Source organism: Parasteatoda tepidariorum, chromosome 2, assembly GCF_043381705.1.
Source record: "Parasteatoda tepidariorum isolate YZ-2023 chromosome 2, CAS_Ptep_4.0, whole genome shotgun sequence".
NCBI lineage: Eukaryota > Metazoa > Arthropoda > Arachnida > Araneae > Theridiidae > Parasteatoda > Parasteatoda tepidariorum.
The window spans coordinates 42,933,791-42,956,043 of NC_092205.1; the positions used below are offsets into that span (position 1 = coordinate 42,933,791).

General features: G+C 28.5%; 2 protein-coding genes across 12 annotated transcripts in view; both read left to right on the forward strand.

The window, feature by feature from the left end:
* The window catches only part of LOC107445992 (ATP-dependent 6-phosphofructokinase), a 36,837-nt gene extending 20,287 nt beyond the window's left edge, over nt 1-16,550 (forward strand). For 7 of the 11 annotated variants that reach the window (XM_043047675.2, XM_043047679.2, XM_043047677.2 and 4 more), the window contains 11 exons: nt 683-808; nt 2,388-2,452; nt 2,558-2,645; nt 5,605-5,751; nt 6,200-6,270; nt 6,369-6,456; nt 6,553-6,705; nt 8,504-8,730; nt 10,253-10,364; nt 11,493-11,698; nt 12,897-16,550. In XM_043047675.2, the coding sequence (XP_042903609.1) occupies nt 683-808; nt 2,388-2,452; nt 2,558-2,645; nt 5,605-5,751; nt 6,200-6,270; nt 6,369-6,456; nt 6,553-6,705; nt 8,504-8,730; nt 10,253-10,364; nt 11,493-11,698; nt 12,897-13,056 (1,443 nt within the window). In that variant the 3' untranslated portion in view covers nt 13,057-16,550. The remainder of the gene's footprint in view (nt 1-682; nt 809-2,387; nt 2,453-2,557; nt 2,646-5,604; nt 5,752-6,199; nt 6,271-6,368; nt 6,457-6,552; nt 6,706-8,503; nt 8,731-10,252; nt 10,365-11,492; nt 11,699-12,896) is intronic. The other 4 variants (XM_043047682.2, XM_071177496.1, XM_071177497.1 and 1 more) reach the window with 1 other exon arrangement.
* A 2,746-nt stretch (nt 16,551-19,296) lies between these two features.
* Nucleotides 19,297-22,253, forward strand: part of LOC122270420 (zinc finger protein 32-like) — a 3,974-nt gene continuing 1,017 nt past the window's right edge. Inside the window, exons 1-2 of the mRNA XM_043047685.2 lie at nt 19,297-19,350; nt 21,421-21,503. Of these exons, the coding sequence (XP_042903619.2) occupies nt 19,297-19,350; nt 21,421-21,503 (137 nt within the window). The remainder of the gene's footprint in view (nt 19,351-21,420; nt 21,504-22,253) is intronic.

A 22,253-nucleotide genomic window follows, 5' to 3' on the forward strand; every position in this document is an offset into this window, starting at 1 on the left:
TTTTTCCTGAGTATCTATGATTTCCCAACTTTTACAAATTGAACACCTACATTTTGCAAATTGAATCTGTAGCAATCGAAGTCAACCATAGTGTATTAATTTATTTTTTTTCTACACATAGCACATATTTTTTATGAAAGAGTTTAATAGGAATTGTTTATTAATTAATTAGTAATGTATTATGAATATATAAAAATGACCAATATTTTGTTAACGAAATAGAAGTTATTAACTAATAAAACAAATTATTCTAACTACAGTTTTATTGTAGGGAAAATTGGAAATAAAGTTTTTAAAATTATCCTACAAACTAGAATAATATATTTTATACAAGTCTTTTTAACTTTTCATTGGTCATATTCATTTTTATAAACCAATTTATAAAATATTTATCTGCAGTTTGAAGTATATTAACCAATAATAGAGAAATAAAATAAAAACTGAAGGGATGATTTTAAATACAAACCTGTATTACTGTGAAATTTAACCAGTGTTTTTATTTGAAATGATTTTCTACAAAAATATCAGTGTTATCTGGATAAACGCAACAGATAACTGGGAAAATGACAATTTTAAAGCAATAGATAGTATAGTATTTTATTTTTGATTGTTTGTAATAAATTAGTGTTTAATTTATCAGCAAAAAAATAGATATTAGTTAAAGGGAATGTTAATGTTGTAGGGTTCTAGAATGGGTGCTGAAGCTGTGCTTGCCCTCTTAGAAGCTACACCTGGATCTGAAGCTGTAGTTGTCTCCTTGGATGGAAATCAGTCAGTGCGAGTTCCCTTAATGGAATGTGTGTTAAAAGTAAGCAATTAAATGTTTGCGATGCAATAACAAAATATTTTTTCTATAAAGGAAAAAAAAAATCGTATCTGGCTTAAGCTTTTCTTTTATATCTCTTTCCTAAACCAACCAAGTCACCATACAGAAATAAATAACGATTCACAGTTAAAAGTGTATCTAAGAATAGGACTCTAAATTCCTGATTGTCTGTTGGTTTGAGGTTTTGTTGGTGTTGAACAGCCAACCCGATTCCGAGTTTTTAATTATCAATTTTCAACTCCATAGCCTTGTTGTTTTGAATCTAATCCAGAAGACAAAGGCTTTTCTAATAACAAACTAGCCTTTGTGGAAGACTTTTTGATGTAATGAAACCACATTTGCATTACATGGAGAGGAAAACCTCATATCGATAGGAAAAGGATTCTAATCCATGATCTGTTCATCGCTGAAGCACTGAGATCAGTGTAAACCAGGTACATAATTTGCATCAATCAGCCATCGTTGAGATTTGAACCCCCATGACCTAATTGGGTTCAAATCAATCACCACAGCTAGGTCAGTTTAATTTTATATTTTATAACCGTCATTGAACTGCCGACCTAATTTTATGGGTTTGCGACTACTATTGTTCAACTCCGTAGCCTTGTAACTCTGAACCCAATCCAGAAGACAAGGTAACTCCTGGATCGAGTATTGGGAGAAATTGGCCTTCCATTTAATTTCGAATTTTTGATGGAGCTAACACGCATTTGCGTTACATGGAGAGGAAGACCACGAGAACCTCCCACTGTTAGCCTGACACTGCAAGGGGACTCTAACCCATGATCCGTCTACCACTAAGGATATTTCACGTCAACACTGTGGTTGGTGCAAGCGGGATGCGGAATTCGTATTGACTGGGATTCGAACCCGCTTCGCCGCATCGGAAGACGAAAGCTTTATCCCCTGAGCCATCACAGCTCAAGCTCAGTTTAAAAAAAGCAGACTCACTACCATTATCCGCAAATCTCTGTAGTTTGGATAAACTAGTTACTGTCAATCAAATGATGGCATATGTTGATTTGATTTTTTGTAACTATTTGATTTTTGTGTAGTGTAAGTGAGTTGAAGTGTGATTTACAGGCTTTTGATAGATTGCCAACTTCTGCCTTAAGGGAAATAAAGTAGGGGGGAAAAAAGCTAGGTTTTAAATTGGCAACCAAACAATGAAGAATTTTTTATACATAATTTATGTTTTGATTCATATGTGCTGTTCTTTTCCTTTCCAGAGAAATTTTATTAATTCTTCGCTTTTTGCCTTACATTGAAATTTTACTTTCGAAAGCATTTTTTTTTTAAATGTTAATGTGAGTTAAAAGAATCTAGCAGTACTATGTTTTATAACATCATATTTAATTCTTTTTTTGTTTCATATATTTTAAATTATTATTATATAAATTAATAATTGTTTTTTTTGACCAGTAACTAAATTTTTTCAATTTCTGCCCCTAAAGAAGAGTCAATTTGTTGTGTCCGATAACAATCAGATTCTATAGTTAAGATTTCTTCTTATACCCTAATCAGTAAAATTCTTTAATGTATTTTAATTTCTTCCTTTTAGACAAAATCTGTTGCAGAAGCTATGGCTAACAAAAAATGGGAAGAAGCATGTAATTTGAGAGGAAGGTTATGTATTGTGTTTTATTATTAACATTTTCCTGTTTATTTGCTTAAATTATTATGAGTTTTAAAAATAAAATACATAAGTGATATTTCTTTACAATATTACAGGAGTTTCACTAGTAACTTGATTTGTTACAAAATGTTAACTAGAGTCAAACCTCCTGAAGGTACCTTAGATGCTACAGGCCAAGCAACAGTAGGTATCAAAACTTTTATATTTCTAGTTTAGTAATCTTTATCAATAATACTTTTAGTATTAAATCTTTTATGTATTATAATCTTACACTGTCTTCATAAAACTATTATATTTAATTTTTAGAAAAAAAAATTGTGTTAAATGTTACACTAGTGTTTAAAGTTAATCTTATTTAGTAAATGCAAAAATGTGTAAAATTATACATAACTATTGAAATTAATATATATATTATTGAAAAAGAAAAATTATTCAATCATTCCAATCAAATAAACAGATATGATGTTTTGTAAATCTTATTTCATTTTAGCATACTTTATTTCTATATACATAAAGTTGTTCCAAATTAGAAATTTGCAACTAATTGTTTTTTTAAAATTTATTACTTTATAATACTTCAAATTTTGATATGTTGAATAATATGTAGTTTTATAGTGTTAAGAAAATATAAGGCAACAGCAGGTTGAAAAATTCCTAAATATGAGAAGTTTCCATACATGATCATACTATGCATTGTCTAATTTCCGTTTTATCTTCTTAATGATGTAATTTATTTCATGTTATTCCTGTCAAACTTAAATTTTTATAAAGTTTATTAATTTTTTGTTTGTATTGTATGAGTGTAGAGTCATTTATTCACATACAAGACACATACGTTTATTTATATTATTATTTCTAATTTCTATTATAATTTCTATTATTAAAATTTATATTATTATTTCTTACTATTATTATTTATTTATGGATGTATAACTATGTCTTTCTTACTCAAAATCATTGCATTTCTATTAAAAATTTAGACCATTTATTTTTTAAAAGAAACAACAGTCTGTATTTCCAGTTAGACAGCTTATTATTTATTTAATCTGTTTAAAAAAGAAAATAATCTTTTTCAAATTTCTTAAATGTCCATCAATTACTCTTAGTTATTATAAAATCATTGTCATTTGAATCAATCTTCATTGCACCAAAAAAAAAGTTTTAAAAGTTACTATAAATTGAAAAATTTAATCTTTTACAAATACTTTTAACATCTTACCAAATTTCCAAATTCCATCTTACCAAACGTTCAAACTTATATCTTTCTTAACTTTAAAGTAAACTTGAAACACATCTCAATTATTTTATTGTGCTCTTTAAATTATTGATTTTATAAATATTTTTATTTTACATAACTTACAGCATAAAATATTAAAAATTGTAAGGGTTCTGATGAATTATTTTCTTTTTTTAATGCTAACGAGAGAAGGATTTAAGGGTATGTAACTAAAAAAGTGATGATCACTGTTTATTAATGTTATGATTTAATTGTAGAAATACATTACTATATAAAGTTTTGAAAAGTGATTCAAATTTTATTTACTTTTAATTTATTAATTAACATTTTAGTTTTTGAAATCATAAAATCTGATAAATTAGAATACTTATCTAATTTTCTATGATTTTCATTTGTTTGGATAATGAAATGTTTTAATCATAACTAAACAAACAACTTATATATCTTGCTATTGTATATTTCTAATAAAAAATATATAATTTACGAATATTCAATAAAACAAATAAATTTGTAGAACGTTTAAACTTACCTTCCACATTTTGATGCACAATAAATAAAATAAATTAAATGGTTAATGTTGGTTTTAAAAACACAGAATTTTTTTTTGACACCGTATTTAAGATATTGGTAAATAAAACATTGAAGCAATAGTTAATTCTACCCACGAAAGCCTTAAGAGACTATCGTTTATTGTTATTCCATTATTTTAGCTTTTTTTATTTAGATATCAACTTTTTTTAAAATCGTTAAAAATATTGATTTTAATCTTAACATTTGAGAAAAAGTTTTATTCTAGCTTTCGTTTGTGGAATTAGGATTTCTCTAAGGAAAGCACACGTTTACTAATGTATATATTTTTGTAAATTGAGGAATAGATTATTTAAAACCTAGGTTCATCAAATGAATATTAAAAATAAGTATAAAAGCTCTTTATTATCTGATTTTTCGCAATTAAAAATTTATACTCTTAAAATTTTATATAATAACAGGGGTCATTCCAGACTTTTTTGGAATTAAGAAAAATCTATTCATAATTTTGTAAATTTGCGAAACTGATTCTATAGAGGAAAAAATAACTCAGTTTGCTTTAAAATTATGAATTAAAGATATCATTAATCCCATTTTACAAACGAAAAGTTTTGTGGATGGTTCGTTTTTAAAATACAATATTTTGTGAAGGGTCCGCTAAACGACTTTGATTTTTCCTAAAATGTCTCATGAATAATGAATTTTTAATAAAAGATATAAACTTCAAAATAGATTTTTCAATTACAAATAGTTGAGTATATAAGGTTGTCTTAAACATAAGTATGTAAGTTTACTCATAAGTAATTTTCATTGAAAACACAGGTTATTAATAAATATAGTCTATAGATAGCAGTATATTATAGTGTAAAAATTTAGAGTGCTCCATAAAATATATAATATAGGGCGGGCTTTGTTAGGAACAGTATAGTTGAGATGAAGTTTTTCTGTAACTTGCACCCTCTGTAAAAATTTTCAATGACTGTTTTGCATAAATGAGACTGAATTATGTTGATACAACGCTTAATTTTATTCTTCAAAGCCTGGATGATCGTGGGTCTTTTGGCAGAAAAGTCAAACAGCACTAAATTACATGGTCTTGGTGGTGATTCCTATCACCAAAACGGGACATTATGTCATGAAGAAACGCCACAGCAATAAAAACATTTCATTCTTTGTTGTAGTGAATTTTTAATGAACCTGAACTGTTTTTCTTGTTGGATGCCTTCTAGTTCTCTATAACTTCTCACTTTTCTTGAATCTTACGCTCATAAACTGTTGTTGGTTGAATAAATTGTTGCAATTTGTTATTATACCTGTAAAACAGAGTAAAAACATAAAGATCTTTATGACTTTAATAATTTTAGTATTAACTTATAGGGTAAATATACATTTGCTGTGATGCATGTTGGAGCACCATGCTGTGGAATGAATGCTGTAGTGCGCTCTTTTGTTCGATGCATCATGTTTAAAGGTGATACAGTTCTTGGAATTCATGATGGCTTTGATGGTCTCATTGAAGGAAATGTGAGTTTCTCATTTGTTCTAAAGTTTATTCTTTTAAAAATAAGCAATTTATGTTCGTTTAAAAAATATAGTTAACTTATGATTGCATAGATGCATAGAATTATTGCTCTTAGTTTATTAAAATTAATTTGAAGTGATTCTTAGTATTTCTTATGAGTAATTTAAATGTGTGTATCCATATAAATAAGGCCTATTATTTAGTAATCTGTAATAGGAATAAGCAATAGGAATAATATTAATTAAGTAATAGGAATGGTAAACATTGTTCTGTTTATTACTCCCCTTAATACTAGGAAAAGTCTTCCCCAAAAAGAGTGAATGGTAGCATCATGTTTGTGCTATTTGAGCACAGTGGCAAATCAGTCAATGAATTTTATTTTTGTGATCTTCGAAATTTATTTTTATTTTGAAATTGAAATTTTAGTTTGAAATTTATTTTTTATTTTAGGTTCAGAAAATGCATTGGTCGGATGTAGCTGGTTGGGTTGGACAAGGAGGTGCATTTTTAGGAACAAAGAGGTAGTTAAATCTGATTTTTAAGTTTTTACTTCCAATTTTTTTTTTTTATAAAAAAATAAAATCTAAATTTTTTTCTTTTATTTCTTGTATTTTAACAGAACATTACCTGCCACTATCATAGATAAAGTTGTTGCACAATTTAAGAAATACAACATTCAAGCCTTATTAGTTGCTGGGGGTTTTGAAGTAGGTATTATAAAAAGTTAAATTGCATATGGCATATTTCTTATCTCTAAACATTTTAGAATTATTCTTTTAATTTTTAAAAAAAAATATTTTTAGGCTTATCATGCGGTTCTCCAACTAGCTGAGCATCGATCAAAATATCCTGAACTATGTATTCCAATGATAGTAATTCCTGCTACTATTAGTAATAATGTGCCTGGTACAGATTTCTCACTTGGTTCTGATACAGCCCTTAATGAAATTACTGAGGTATGATGTTAAAATTGCCTTTCTTTTTTAAATTATATTTAATTGTTCTCATGTTTAATTCATAAGACAGTTTAAATTGTCTTATTAATTTAACCTTAATTAATACTTTAAACCTTCAATTATCACATAAAATGATCTTCACCTATTTTATATATGGTAAATATTTAGAAGTTAGTTAACCATTAAATTATGTTTATTTTCTTATGCTATGGATTACATTATATTTTTAAGCAAAAACCCATTTTAACTTTTTTTTTTAACAAAATTAGCACAAATAATACATTTTTAGTGGTATTTTTCTTTGGTACATAAACATCAAAAATCTGTTACTGAATGGTAATTAGTAAACTAGTAGAAAAATAATCTTTAAATTGAAGTAATCTGTTACTGAATATCAAAAATTTTATGACGTCCAGTTTTATAATTTTTTTATACTTTATTTTAGAAAAATAATTAAAAAAAATTTAAACTGAACCAGGCAGAAAGTATCTGCTTCATTTCAAACACCAATAATCATTTATTAGCTAAATGTAAGCCCTTAAATTTTATTGTGAAAGTGTGTTCTTTATTTATTTATTATTATTATTTATTTATTTCCAATGGCTTATTAAAAGACAATTGAAAATCAGAAAGATAAAAATAAATCTTTAAGTGAAAGTGAGCAGGGCAGCTAAACAAGTCAGACAAGGTCATCTCTTTGTGGAGATCATACAAGGAACAAAAAGTATCTGGAACCACGTTGATGCAACACAGGTGTTTATTCAGGCAATCGTGTCCAGATATCAGAGAAAAAATGGCAACAAATTTCATCCTAATCCTCTAAGGGAAATTAAGAATTTGTTTAAGCCATGGTTTATTGGAATTGGTATTTTTGAATACTTCGCTGAAGGAGTCCCTGAAGATGTTCTTTGTTAGACTTTTACAGGAAGTCTGGAATTAGATCTCTGGAGGACAGAAGCCCCTTTTTTTGCTAGGAAACTGGTTGTGTCTTTTCCCTGGATACCGCTGTTGTCTTATTATTACTGGCTAACCAGTTGAGATTTAAACAATTTTCGATGGTTAAAGTACTAAAGTGGCTAGGTTTATTAATTGATTGAAGTGCAGCCTTTGAATCAGATAATATAACTTTTGAAAAGGAGTCTGGATGTGACCAAAGTTGTGACTGGGCCTGGTAAATGACCGCAATCTCACCATCGAAAGCTGATCTGTAAGTGCGGATGAGAGTATAAATGCAAAAAAGTTCACAGTAAACACCAGCTCCAGTGTTAATGCAACCACTCACTTTTGAACCATAATATAAATTCTTAACCATTCCTCCTCATGATAAAAGGATTCCATTGTTTTGAGAGCTCTGAAAACTGCATCACTAGGTTCTGCCTTTGAGACATTCATGATTCAAGGTGAATAGAAAATCCTTTATCAACAATAGGGTTGATAGGAAGAAAAAAGTGTTCAGCCTGAAAATTTAAATTCAACTTGGATATAAAAGCAGCAACTCCTTAGAAAAATACAGTTTGTGTTTTCAGATATCTTTCGAAAAAGACTATAAGTATAGACTATATATTCCACTTAGTCCTTTTTTGTAAGCTTGACATGGTCTACATTAAAATTTAAAAGCCTATAAAAGTACTTTCTGTGAACGATTGCAAAAATTGTGTATTTTTCACCAATTCCAAACAAATTATAATTTTCAAGGTTTTGCTTGGGAAGATGATGTGAATGAGTTTTATACATTTTTAGTGTTTTTATAAAGGTTAGTTTAGTCGTGTGTAATAATTTGAATTAACTTGTCCTTTAGATCTGTGACCGAATTCGACAAAGTGCTCAGGGAACAAAAAGACGTGTATTTGTGGTTGAAACAATGGGTGGTTACTGTGGATACTTAGCAACTTTAGCAGGTTTAGCTGGTGGAGCAGATGCAGCTTATATTTTTGAAGAGCACTTTTCAATTAAGGATTTAATTGGTGATGTTTACCACATGCAAGCTAAAATGAATGAGGGCATTAGTAGAGGTTTGATTTTGAGGTAAGGTTAAATTATCAATTATTATTTTAGCATCTATTTGTTTATGAAATATTATCTTTTCTAATTATTCTGATAAATGCATGTTTTCTTGAATATTTGAATGCTTTTTATCTAAGTATTGATTAGGTAACTCGTCCATAGCAATGTAAAATAAATTATTCACACGGTGAATACGGAGCAAGAATGCTTACCTGTATAATCTTTTCATTTTAAAATTAACTGAGACGACTAAAGAATTCCCGAATTGAATATGAGCTTAATTTATTTTGTGAAGGTTTTTTTTTTAACTTTATTTATTTATGTTATGTGGGAAGAAAAACTTTCAACAGTCAGTCTAACTGCAGACTCTTCACTCACCCAGAGCTATAGAAACTGTTGAGGAAATTCTATGTCAAATGTGGTTGATTTTGACCAGTAGCAACTGTCAAAACAACTTAAAATTTGGTCAGTAACAAGAGTTCTATCCCCTGAGCTTTCATGGCTCATTGTATGCTCATTTTGTTTTTTCTTATAAATTAGGTGTTTAGCTCTTAATGCTCAACTTTATAATTTTGTTATTTTGAACTAGTTTCCGAAGAAAAGGTAATTGTCGAATAAACAGTTAGAATAAATTTCTTTTAATCAGAATTTTTTAGTGCAACTTACTGTTAATTGCAATATATGGCGAGGGAAACCACAAACCTCTCACAATTAACCTGACCATAATTAGACAAATATCCATCTACTGGAGGTATGCCAGTGTTGTAGTTTGGATGAATGGGCCAGGAAGAGTATGCAAGTGGAATAATTATCTTATGCCATCAAGAATATTTTTTTATAAATATTTTTATCACTTTGTCATATGTTATTTCATCAACATTTTAAAGTAATTACAAATTTATGAGTACATTAAACTAAAGCAGTCAAAGTTGGATTTAGTTTATTACGCTTTGCATATGACGAAATTAAATTGTTAAATTATAAAAATGATATAACTAACTACTTTTTTCCCTTATCAAATGGATAAAATGCTATAACTACATGAGTTTTTAATAATGGCAATATTTAATTACTTTATTTATTTTTAAGTTCAAAAGAATTAAAATTAAAGTGTACTAAATCATAATGCAGCGATTATAAAATTATTTTTTCATTCATGTATTTTATTTGAATATTTAAGACAATAATATAGAATGGAATTTTATATACCTTCTTTTAGAAAGGAATTATTTCCGATCATTTCTTACAATCTGTTATCGCTAAACTTGCTTTTTTTTTAACCACATATAAAAGATTTCTCTCAATGAAATAAGTTGTCTGCAAAAACTATTATAGTATTGAATTTTAAAATTCTGTTTTAATTTTTTTTAATGGAAAGCACTGTTTTGTTCTTTTGTAATCATAATATTTTTTTAAATTTCCTTAGCAATTGCAATTCATTTTTAAAGTTTTTAGATAAATTTATCTTGTAATTTTTGTTTCAGATATTTTAATTATTTGATAAGATAACCTTAATTATTATAATTTGTTATTCAATCTCTAGGAATGAAATGGCTAATAAAAATTATACTACAGATTTCATTTTTCGCCTATATTCTGAGGAAGGTAAAGATATTTTCAGTACAAGGATGAATATTTTAGGGCACATGCAACAGGTTAGCACAGTAAACCTTTTTATTGTTTCTTTTGGCTCAGTTTTAATCTATTACTTTTTTATGTTGTCAAATTGCTCTGTATAAAATTTACCAAGAATATCTTTTCAGTTTTTTATGCTACTTATCTAATAGAAATAAATAAATTACTATATTGTCAATTACTATTTTGGATATAGTCTAACTTTGAACAGTGATGACAATAACTATCAATATGGACTTTTAAACTTTCTTTAATGGACTTTTTCAAAATACCACAAATTAATTCTTTCTTTAATGCATTTTTACTGTCACTCGGAAAAATCTTTCAAAACAAGACAAATCCTCTGCCTATTTAACAAATTTCAACTTTTTATTTGCATTTGATTAGTAAGAATGTGCATTTTAACTATTTCTGAATTCAGTGGAAGAATCAGATTTTTACTATCATGTAGCATTTTTCTGATATATAGGGGTGGTATATACCACCCCTATGAACTGGCAACTTCAACTCATATGAGTTGAAGTTGCCAGTTCCATGCCTGCCAACTGTTCCGGATTTTCCGGAAGATTTTATTTTCATATTTAAAGTGGTAGCAATACTCATGTTATTCCAATTAACTTTTTGATTTATAATGTTAATTATAAATGAGTTTGACCACCACTACATGTAAATAATTACAATAAATATATGAAAGTATAATAATTCTTGCTCAAGTGAATTTCAACAGGATCAAAATATAAATATATTTTTGAGTCAGATTGTTTTTCGTTTATTGTTTTACAACCACTCTGAAAATCCATTCTCGGCAAGACTAAAAGTTGGCAGGTATGCAGTTCACATCGCATCATCAGAGTTGCAAAAACAGTGGTAAAAAGGAAATTTATCGTGGAAATCTGAACTCTCAATCTCCATGACCTCTCTGGCCAACAACAGGCCTTTATTGGAGTGTTTTTTTTTATTTATTTAATTTTATTTATTTATTTATTTTTGCAATTTAGTACCCACAGTTACATTGTAGACAAATATTAATAATATTATAGGTACAACCAGATTAATGTCCTGCATCTTATTTCAAACAAACATATTTAAAAAAAAAAAAAATCTCATTTTAATCATTTTTAATAGTTATGTATCTTCTAAACAACTAGGGTGGAAGTCCATCACCATTTGATCGCAACTTTGGAACTAAACTTGCAGCAAAAGCTGCTGATTGGTTAGTTAAGGAAGTTCATGCACATACAAAGGGTGATAAAGTATATTGTGATACTCCAGATACTGCTGTACTATTAGGTTTGTTAAAAAGACAGTATGCCTTTTCTCCAGTTCAAAACTTGAAGCAAGATACTGATTTCAAGTAAGAATGATCACAGTCAATTTCCAAAATTAATTTTAATGCTAAATGTTTGTTATAATGTTAAAATACATTAGTTTTTGTTTAAAATTTGGATTTTTTGAAATTATGAAGTAGCTGTCCTTTAAGAAATTTCATTTTAAGTAGATACATAGTTTTATTGAAAAAATTATTTACTTATTTGTGATTATATTTTGGTAATATTTTTCTATTGCAGCTACCAAAACCATTTTTTGCATTCTAAAATAAGTTTAGAAAATGAAAGAACTTATTTCATTTTAAATATTTTCTTCATAAAATTTTTCGAAAGTTACTTCTTTTAATGTATTCAAAAATTAGGCAGAATTTAATTAGCAAAAGTTCAAAGACTAAGAAAGACTTTTGTACAAAACTGAAATTTTTATTCTATTCAAAATATTTTCAATATAAATTTTTCTTTTGTGAATTATTGGTAGGATTGGACCCATATACAATATATCTAATTCTGTCTAATCTAACTTGATACACTCTAAAAGACTTTTTTATTCAAATAAAAACTGAAAGCAAACATCACTTGAACTTAAATGCAGAATTTATTTGATTTATATTTCATTAGTCAGTGGGAAGTAGATTAAACCTTTAATCCCAGAATACAACCATTTTGGCTGGCCATTTTAGAAATTTTTTATTTATAGGTATGCTTTTTTTTCTCATCAAGCTAACAATAATAATGTTTACTTCATCTAACATAGTAAATAACATTCAAAATGCTGTTTTTTGAAATATAATAAAAGATACAAATTGTTTTAGAATTGCTTGCCAAAGTTATCACGAGGTGGAAACCACTTAGCTTATACATGTTGCACATATGGTTTTTAGTTTTATTATTTTTTATATTTATGCTTTTGTTTTAATAGGTATGATATACTGCGATGCTTTTTCTATATGTATGTTAGTTTAAAACTATTTATTTCCATTTGTTTTCAAATAGTAAGGCATGATAATGTTTCTTTGTAATTTTCTATTATCTTTATTTGTCTGTTTGATTGTTTTTTTAAAAATAGTCATATAAATAATATTTAATGCATGCAATTACATTTTGCTTTTAGAAAAGTCGTTGCTTTTTGTTTCTTAAATGGAACTAATGCTTTTTGTATATTTGTGAAGTCTGGTGTAATAATGCTGGAATGGCAATTGCTTTAATAAATGAATTTCATTTCAGGAATCGTATACCCCAACATCAATGGTGGCTTCACCTCCGAGCTTTGTTACGGGCTCTAGGAACCCCTGTTAGTTACCTGGTCAAATCAGGAATTACCCCATCCCTAGCGGATGTTGAAAAACCGCTAGAAGAACATGTTGATGATGTTTCTGCTATTTAATCATATTTTTTTAAATATACTTCCTACCTAAATCAAATGAGAGCATTTTTTTTAAAAACGAAATTGTAGAAATGTGTGCAAATCGTAATGTTCTCAAATAAAAGCCTGAAATATTTATGTCAAAAATAAGAAAATATAAATGTCTTCAGCTATTGCAAAATTTTGTTTTTCAGTGCAACCAAAAATTTAAATAAAAAAAAAAGAACTTAATTCTTTCAGTCACAAAAGAAATTTGTGTTCATTTTTTTTCCTAACAATTGTTTTCTTTATTTTAGCATTTATTTCAATAGGCAACTTTGTTTTCATTTTTACTTAAATTTTTCTCTATTCTAAAAACTACAAATTATTTCCAAAAACATCCAGATTTACATGGAATCACAAATAGATATGGCATTCCCTGTCAATAATTTAAAAACCGCATTACAAATATAATTTTTTTTTATAGATTCTTAATATTAGTGTACAGAGACACGTGTGCACTCCTAGCAATAGTCACAAATTGGTAATTTCTTCTATTAATTTACTAGCTAATCCTCTCTCAAGACTTATTCACCATATTTTTTTTAAAATCCTGATCAGGGGACATAGATAGCACTGAAGCTGGAGCCCTCTGTATAAACTTCCAACTAATGAGAGGGCTTTCAATTGTGAAAATCACCTTATAGTTTGGTTGCAGTGATGAAAAAGTTTAAAGCAGCTACTGTTTATATATTTTTTATTTTGCCATAAGTATGATGTGCTTTTTTTGAGAGTATTATTGTATACGTTTTGTTTGAAAAATACCAAACAAAACAAAATTGTTTTTGTTTAATGGTGTTGTATCCTATGCCTGCCATAGTCATAAAAACACTTATCCCCTCATTTTAAAATGAATGTTCACACACACACACTCTGTGTTTTATTATAAAGTGGTTTTGTCTATCAAGTCCTATTTCAGATTTTCTAAACAACCCACTACATGATTTATTTAATCATTTTGTTGTATAAATCAGAAGAATCTCGTGTGATGTTCTAAATGTACCTTTTAATTCATTATAATTTTCTTGTTATGTTTTGAGTAATTCCACTTTGTTTTTATTAGACCTTTGTTTGCTTTCTTTAAATTTTTTTTGTTATTGCTGTTGTCCAAATCGTTTAGTATAAAAATTTATAATTTGGACTGTTGTTTTTAAAGTTTTTACCTGATCTATAATTTTCTAGTTGAAAATTCAAAATGTTTTATGACTGAAGAAAGAATTTATTTAGTTGTTGGGTTTTGTTTTTATTTGGTTATAAAATTTATTAAACTTTAAATTACAATTAGTATTTTTTTAAATTAAGAGTACTCTCATGATAGAGAATCTTATATACATCTGTGATATATTGAATTTGAACAAGTTATTTAGATCCAATTATTTAAATTATGTAGAGGTAAATAAGTTGGGTGAAAGTTATAAGAATAAGTAGCTTAATTGCAATGACCAAAGTTGTGATCTTTAAATACAAATTTATTTCATTATTGGAATAAGTTGACAAACTCAGCACATATGTCACAAAACTGCACATTAATTTTGCACATTAAATGTTTGCGAAATAACTTTTATTATCATCATTTAGGTGTTAAAGGGACTGAAAGTTTGTTTGATCTTCAATCCTATTCCTTATTTCCCATATTTATATAGTTTAATTTATTGATGTTCCTATAAATATTTCATCTTATGAATGATATGTTGTGCCAAATATTAGAAGTATCTTTGTTTATCTAATATAATAATGGCCCATGCAGTATTATCACAAATTTCTTATAACTTTTATTTTGATTGGGAAATATTTCTTTCATGCTGTTATTTATTAAATTTCAAATATATTTTTTGATGCAACTATTAATTATTTTCTGCTTAGATTCTACCTTTTATATCAAGGTATGTATAATTCCTGCTGTTTTAAAAAATATTTTGACCGCAGCAACGTTTTGTGTTCATGTTTATTTGTGAAACATGATAAATTTTCAATTCTAAATTTTATATACTTTGTAAACTAGTAAAGTAATTTATAATAATTAAAAAATTTTGTTTTTAATGTTTTAATAAAAACAAATATTAAAATTGATAGAAAAAAAAAGTTATATTAAAATACATTATTAGTACTTAATTCTATGAAATAAAATAAAAATTTCTTAAATAAGTTGAAATTTTCTACAGTAAAATGTGAAATTCTAAGAGCTTTGCACTCTAAAGCATTATTGTAGTTTGCCTAGAATTTTACTACCACGGAAGCCAGCATTGAAAGTGTATTGAAGTCAGTCTGAAAAGAGGTGGGGGAAAAAATTATATCACAATTTAAAGTATTTGTTAATGAAGACTTGTCAGAATGTCATTTCTGAAATTTTATTACAATGTTAGAATAGTATTTGCTAACTTTATAACAAATTATATAAATTTATAAAGAAAATTACTATCTATTGAACAACTTACCCTAGCGGCAGAATAACTTGGGCCTTCATTGGACCAATATTCATGAATCTTGGCCCAATAAGGGTTCAAAGGGCCATTATTTTCCGATATTGGCCCTATGTAGAATTGTCCTATTTACCCAATATTTCACAGTCTTTTACAACCAATGTAGGCCCTATATAGGCCATTCTAGGACCAACATGTAAAAAATCTAGACATCCCAATATTGGTCTCTCGGTGCATGTTCTTATATGACCCATATTGAACCATTTTTGAGCCCGACTGGGGCCGAAGTAAAATTGTTGCTAGGATCCTGTTGTATATCATATTTGAATATCATTAAATTGTGCCTCGAGTATGATTCAATTATTATCTCTGTTTTCTGAAATTATAAAATAAATAACTGATTTCAGTTGATTTTTTTTTCCATTCTGGGCATTACTTGCAGATACTAAAATGTCTAATATTTAATCAATAAATATTATTTTTTCAGACATCATTTGTCAAGAAAGGAATGGTGGCTACAGTTGAGAACACTAAGCAAAGTTATTAATCATCTTTACCATAATGAAATATAATGTTCTCTTATGAAGAGTATATATATATCCGTATTAAAATTAACATTGTATTTTGACATGTATTATTTTTGATCAAATATTTCTGTTTTAAAGTATTTTATGCTTGTATAATTTGATATTTTACACCTATATTTTATGTTTTTAATGCATATTTCTTTGGAATCTATTTGGTATATTATTTATTACTTACTCAAATTCAAGGTTTAGAAGGAAAAAAATTTATCTGTAGTCTAGTCAAATGTTTTTAGTTTAAAATTTTTTTTATTATCATTTTTTTATTTAAAGTATTTTTGCAAATATTTAAGAATATTCAGTTTTATGGGAATAAAGAGAAGTGTGAATTGATTGCTAGTCATATAAAAGTAGATATGTGCTTTTGGAAAATATATTTCTAACCTTAAAGTATATTTTGAGAAATATTCTTACAGATTGATATACTGCTGTTTACTTCTCCTTGTGAAATAAAGTTTATTTATCACCTCTATATCCAGTGTGCTAATTTCTTTCTTTTAATAAGCAATTGAAGAGCTTTGTAAGAGAAGTTTAAAAGTTATATTTTTAAAGAAAAAACTAAATTTCTTGAATCTAATTTTTCTTAATATATTTCTTATAATTTTAATCTTGCCAAAAATCTCACTTAAATTTTATCGAACTATGCAACATTTACAAGTTTTTCTGAATCTTAAAAATTTCATAGATGTCAATGTATGCAGATACTGATTAACAGTTTTTCGTTGTTTTTAAAGTTGAAGAAGGTTCCAAGTCCATTTGGAAGCAAGCAACTGATGCTACCATTAGATATACTTCTTTTAAGCATAAACTGCCAAGAGATGTAAATGTTAAAACATGAGCAGTTTAAATTAGTGTTAGGACTTGTTAACAAATTCCTAGGTATATTCTTTTCCTCGCTATTGTTAACATATAAACTTTAAAATTAATTTACTCAAATTGATTTAAATATCTTTTTGAACCTTCATTCACTCAGTTCTTCAATTATTTAAAAAAAAAACTCTTTTTTTTTTGGCAATTGATTGTGTAAAACAGTAAGGCTCTACAAATTTTGAAAAGACCAGGGTGCGAAATTTTTACTCACCAGCTAGCCATTGGTTATAGAATATTTATCAGGCTGGCGAGTAAATTTTGTCTTGTAAAGGGTTTAAAATCAAACTACCCTATTTTCAATGGAATTAAGAGTTTCTTTTTACACTGTATAGATCTGGATATCATAATAGATTGAAGATAGACTACTGATGATATGCTTAGAATTTCTATAAATATTGCTCTTTCTCCCTTTAATGGAGTATGATTTTTTGGCTGCTAATGGCATTTTACTGCCGAAAGGAAGCTGTAAATCAGTGTTTTAATTCTTGAATTTTACTATGTCAAAGTAATCATTTATGCTTAATATACTTGTAAATATTTTGTTTTCATAAACATAATCAGAATTGAAAGCTTTTGCCCCATTTTAAAAGATTTTTCCAAGTGATAGTAAAAATGCATTAAAGAAAGAGTTAATTAATTAATTTGTGGTATTTTTGAAAAAGTCCATTGAAGGTTTAAAAGTCCATATTGATAGTTATTGTCCAAAATTAGAGTAAAAACTAAAAAGATAATGCTGGTAAATTTAAAAATAATGCAAAGCAATTTGACAGCTTAAAGGATTAGATTAAAGATGAGCTTTAAGAAACAATAAAAAGGTTTACTGTACTAACCTGTTGCATATGCCCTAAAATATTCTTCCTTGTACTGAAAATATTTTTTCCTTCCTCAGAATATAGGCGAAAAATTAAATCTGTAGTATAATTGCTATTAGCCATTTAATTCCTAGAGATTGAATAACAATTTATAGTAATTAGTATAAGAACTTGAGCATCATTTTGCTTTAATATCAATATGGGAGTTAATTCCCACATATACATCATTATCATGCTTTCAAAGCACACCTTTGTGTTTACATTTTTAATGTTAGGATTCAATTATAGGCACTAATTTACTTAAACTCTACACACTGCTTGACACTCATTAAGGTATCCAGCTTTCTTTAGATCAGTGTTTTTCAAACCTATTTTCTCGAAGGATCAACAAAATATTTCAGTGCTTTATCGCGGACCAGGTAAGTTTGACTATTGGCATATTTTTTCCTTCTTTGAAATTATTCTACTGAAATAATTATTTGACCAGTTTATTTTTGAACATTCACATACTCTTTACAATGAAAAAATATTTTGACCTAAACTTAGTTGAGTATAAATAAAATTTATATAAAATCTAATAGAAATATTAATTATTTCGGTTGAGAAACTATTTTCTAAACCAGAAGTTCTCGAACTTTTTCAACGCGGAGCATTAAATTTTATCTCTCTGCTGTATTCTAATATTTAGTAAACAGAACGTCTAAATAGTTTCGCCATTTAAGCTAACAGGACGTAAGATTTCCCCGTTTTGTTTTAATATTCCACTGCAGGCAAAAGTATGAATGAAAAAAATCATTGAAAATAGGGCGTAATTATAATTAGTTGTATTTTTTTTTTCTTTTTTTTTTGGCACTTTTAAATTTGCTACAAATTTTTACTTGGTTTTGCTAAACACAAATTTAATGGGAATGGTATTCAAATAATGTGTTTAGTATTACCTTTCAATGTGAATTTGTTTTGCTTAATATCGTAATTTGAAACTGGCACATTAAATATGCTGACTTTTATGCAATTAATATTCCATATGAACGTTGATAAACAACACTCCATATTTTTTAATACACACCTAAAATATAAACAATTGTAATATTCAAAAAAAATTTTTTCAATGAAAATTTATTTTAAAAAACATCAGTTGCGAAATGCAGATCTTCAAGGACTATATTAAATTCCCATTTTAGACCTCTCCTTCGGTCTGCTGATGTGTTTCTACTCAACTCTATGATGATATTATTTCTCAATACAAACATTTGTTGTTAGAAAAATGTGTTCCCTTTACAAAAGCCAGCTTGCTCTTCCCTAATGTGTTCATTTATTTCATCTTTCGTAAACCATTGAGATAGCACCTTAGTTCGAAAATTTCAGCACTTTTCTGTTAGGGTATAAAGTTTTTCTTTGTTTTCTTCACAATACTGCGAGTGTCATCTAAAAAGTGAGTTTCCCACGGCCCGTAAAAAGAAACAATACGATAACCTGAAAAAACTTATTACTCAAGATGTAGCAATATTTCAGTATCATAGATATTGTTCACCGGAAATGGAGCCATGTCTTCGTCTGTGGGAAAGTAATGAACGGACAGGATTTTTCTGTGTAAGTGACTGGAGGAAGGATCCGGAATACAGGAGAATGATCAAACTCTACCAGTGAAATTTTTGTAGTAGATCTTTTGAGGAATTCACCTTATGAAGACGAGTGTCCACATGGAGCAGCACACCTCTACTTACACTACTTCATCTTCAATTCATCATGTGTACAGATGCAAATTTATTTCGCTTTAAATGCTTTATTTTTTTTTTGTATTAGCAAAATCTATATTTTTAGTGTATGATCCTTTAATTAAGAAAATTGAGTCATATTGATTCTGCCCCTCACTACATATGAATAGTTTAATTATATTGTATATACAAAAGTCCAACTTAGATCCATTATCTTGTAATGAGTCTTTTAACGTGCATGAAAAATTGAATGAATTTCTGCAATCTTTAGTCTTAATTTCAAATTTTTATCAAATCTTTTTTCCTCATGTGAAGTAGTTGACATTTTATTTTATTCTATAACCGTTGTTGAACAGCTGACCTAATTTTGGGTTTACGACTACCAATGTTCAACTCAGTAGCCTTGTAATTTTGAACTCAATCCAGAAGACCATCGAACGAACTAGGGAAAGAAAAATTACGTCATTTCGACGTCAGGTTTCTACTCCAAAGGATAACCTGTAACCTCGCGCTTTCGAACAGATTTTGCTAACGGGCTGCGATATTCATTTTCCTCCTATCTATCGGATGTCTTACCCCTAACAATTTGCTGGTGAAAGCGACTTGAACGCTCGAATTGGACGAGTGTAGCGCTGGGATTAAGTCAAATTTCCGATTTCAAAGATAATTTTCACTCACAATTTTAATATTTCATATAATAAATAGATTAAATAATCAGTGTATTGCAGTTTAATAATCTTGCACAATTTTAAATAAAACGTAAAAATTTTTTTGTTCCAAATTTTTGTGTATTTTTAGCCGTAATATGTTTGATATAATTATTGCCGTGTTTTTATTGACTTTTATTTTAACTACATTGTAATAGTAGTTTAAAAAAATAGTAGTTAAAAAAAAACTCGTTTTTTAGTAAAATGTTGCAATTTTTTTTTTAAACAATTGGTAACTACTATAAATTGTATAATTATTTTTCATGCGCTGTACAATTTTCTTTTAGAGATTTGAAAGAACGGATGCTTTTACAATATAATAGTTTTTCAAATTTTTATAGAGTACTTGATTACTTTAGATGCTTAATTAAGAAACATAATTTCATTTATTTTCACTTGTCTTCAAATAGGTAGAGTCCCGCAGTGGACTGATCGTTAAAACACGGTTCCCAGCAGATCACCGAAGTGAAGCATCACTCGCTGCGGTCAGTGTGCGGGTAGGTGACCACTTGGATCAGCCTGCGTTGGGACCAAGGGTGAGCGGTATTGGTCCTTGTTAAACTGTTCTACCGTAAAGTGCTCGACTTCATGCGCAAGTCGTCGGGCTACCGAAGCGGGGGTGCCATCCCCTCCGCAGAGGATCAAAATTGTGATGGCATGTCTTGGGATCATCCTCAGGGATGCTTCCCAGACCGTCGCCAATAGCCCATTGTGCAGCTCTAGTGCGACGTAAATGAACTACAACAACAACAACCTTCATGCTAAGTTGCTCAAATGTAAAACCCTCGAACAGAACACTCGATTTTTTTTTTATTTCTGTTCGAATTGTTTTTCACGGAGGTGTCTTAATTCATTAAGTATTACTGCATTATAACTTTTCTTGGCAAAGAAAAATTCTTAAATTGTGTGGTAAGGATGCATAATTAAGGAACCTTTTTATTAACCTACCGGCCTGTGCAGGGGCAGGTAACTGCACTTGCATCAGGAAGGTTTTGGGTTCGAATCTCGGGCAAGGCATGGATGCTCTTTCCTTCTCTGTACTATCTGTCCTCACTGTGGGAGCGACGTTGGCCCACCTAATATGGTGCCCCTGAAAGAGAGGCGAACAAAATCGCTCTGTATATGCCTGAATTGACGGGTATTAACACAGGTGGGCCTTGGAAAAGATAAAAAATATTTTTATCGTCTTTGAAATCGCATATGCGATTTTCTGCAATGCAGTAAGAATGCTCTTTTAGGAAAGTGATGAGCTTATCATCGCTAGTAGCGACATCTACTGGTCAAAAACTGTTCCAAGATCCTGGAGGCACGATTCCAAACCGTAATGTTCCCAATCCTTAAGACGGGGAATATGCAACTTTTTCCCTCTTTCTCGGGAATACGTGATTCTAAGCAATGACGTCAGAATAAAATTGTGCGTGCGCAACATGCCATGTACTGTCTTGTGACGCTGTGCTGTGGCGGGAATCTGCAAAGCTTTACAACCATTATTATTTGTTATTTTCCGTTGAAACTGGAGAACGCGAAACTGTGAATTAATAATGCAGTGAAGTAAGTAATTTATCATTTTCATTAAACTTTTGTTTGTGATTACAACTAATAAATTTCTAATATATTTTCTGTTTTAATTAATTGTTTTGCTTTGACTGTTTATCTAATACCCCATATATATCGCTATAGTGTGTGTGCCATTAGTTTTTCCCTGCATTCATTGCTTAAATGTTACACGTGTCTGTAATGCAGTATTCAAAGGTTTGAATAATGCTGTGCTGTTACGTTTTTCTGTTATGTCCCCAAAACGTAAAGTTTTAAATTGCAATATGTAAATTTTTAGATAGCTTAATTTTGTTGTGCACATCCATGTGCAAATTGTTAAATTTAAGTTTATATGCTTTAGAAAAGAGATAAAACTACTAACAGGAAGAGAAGTTACTGTAGATATAGCACTAATGTAGGCTACATGAATAATTATATATATTAAAATTTAAATTGCTCTTATAAATTTTGTTCACGTCATTAATTTTGATATATATGGGAGTTTTGTTATAAAAACAAAAAAATTACTTCAGCA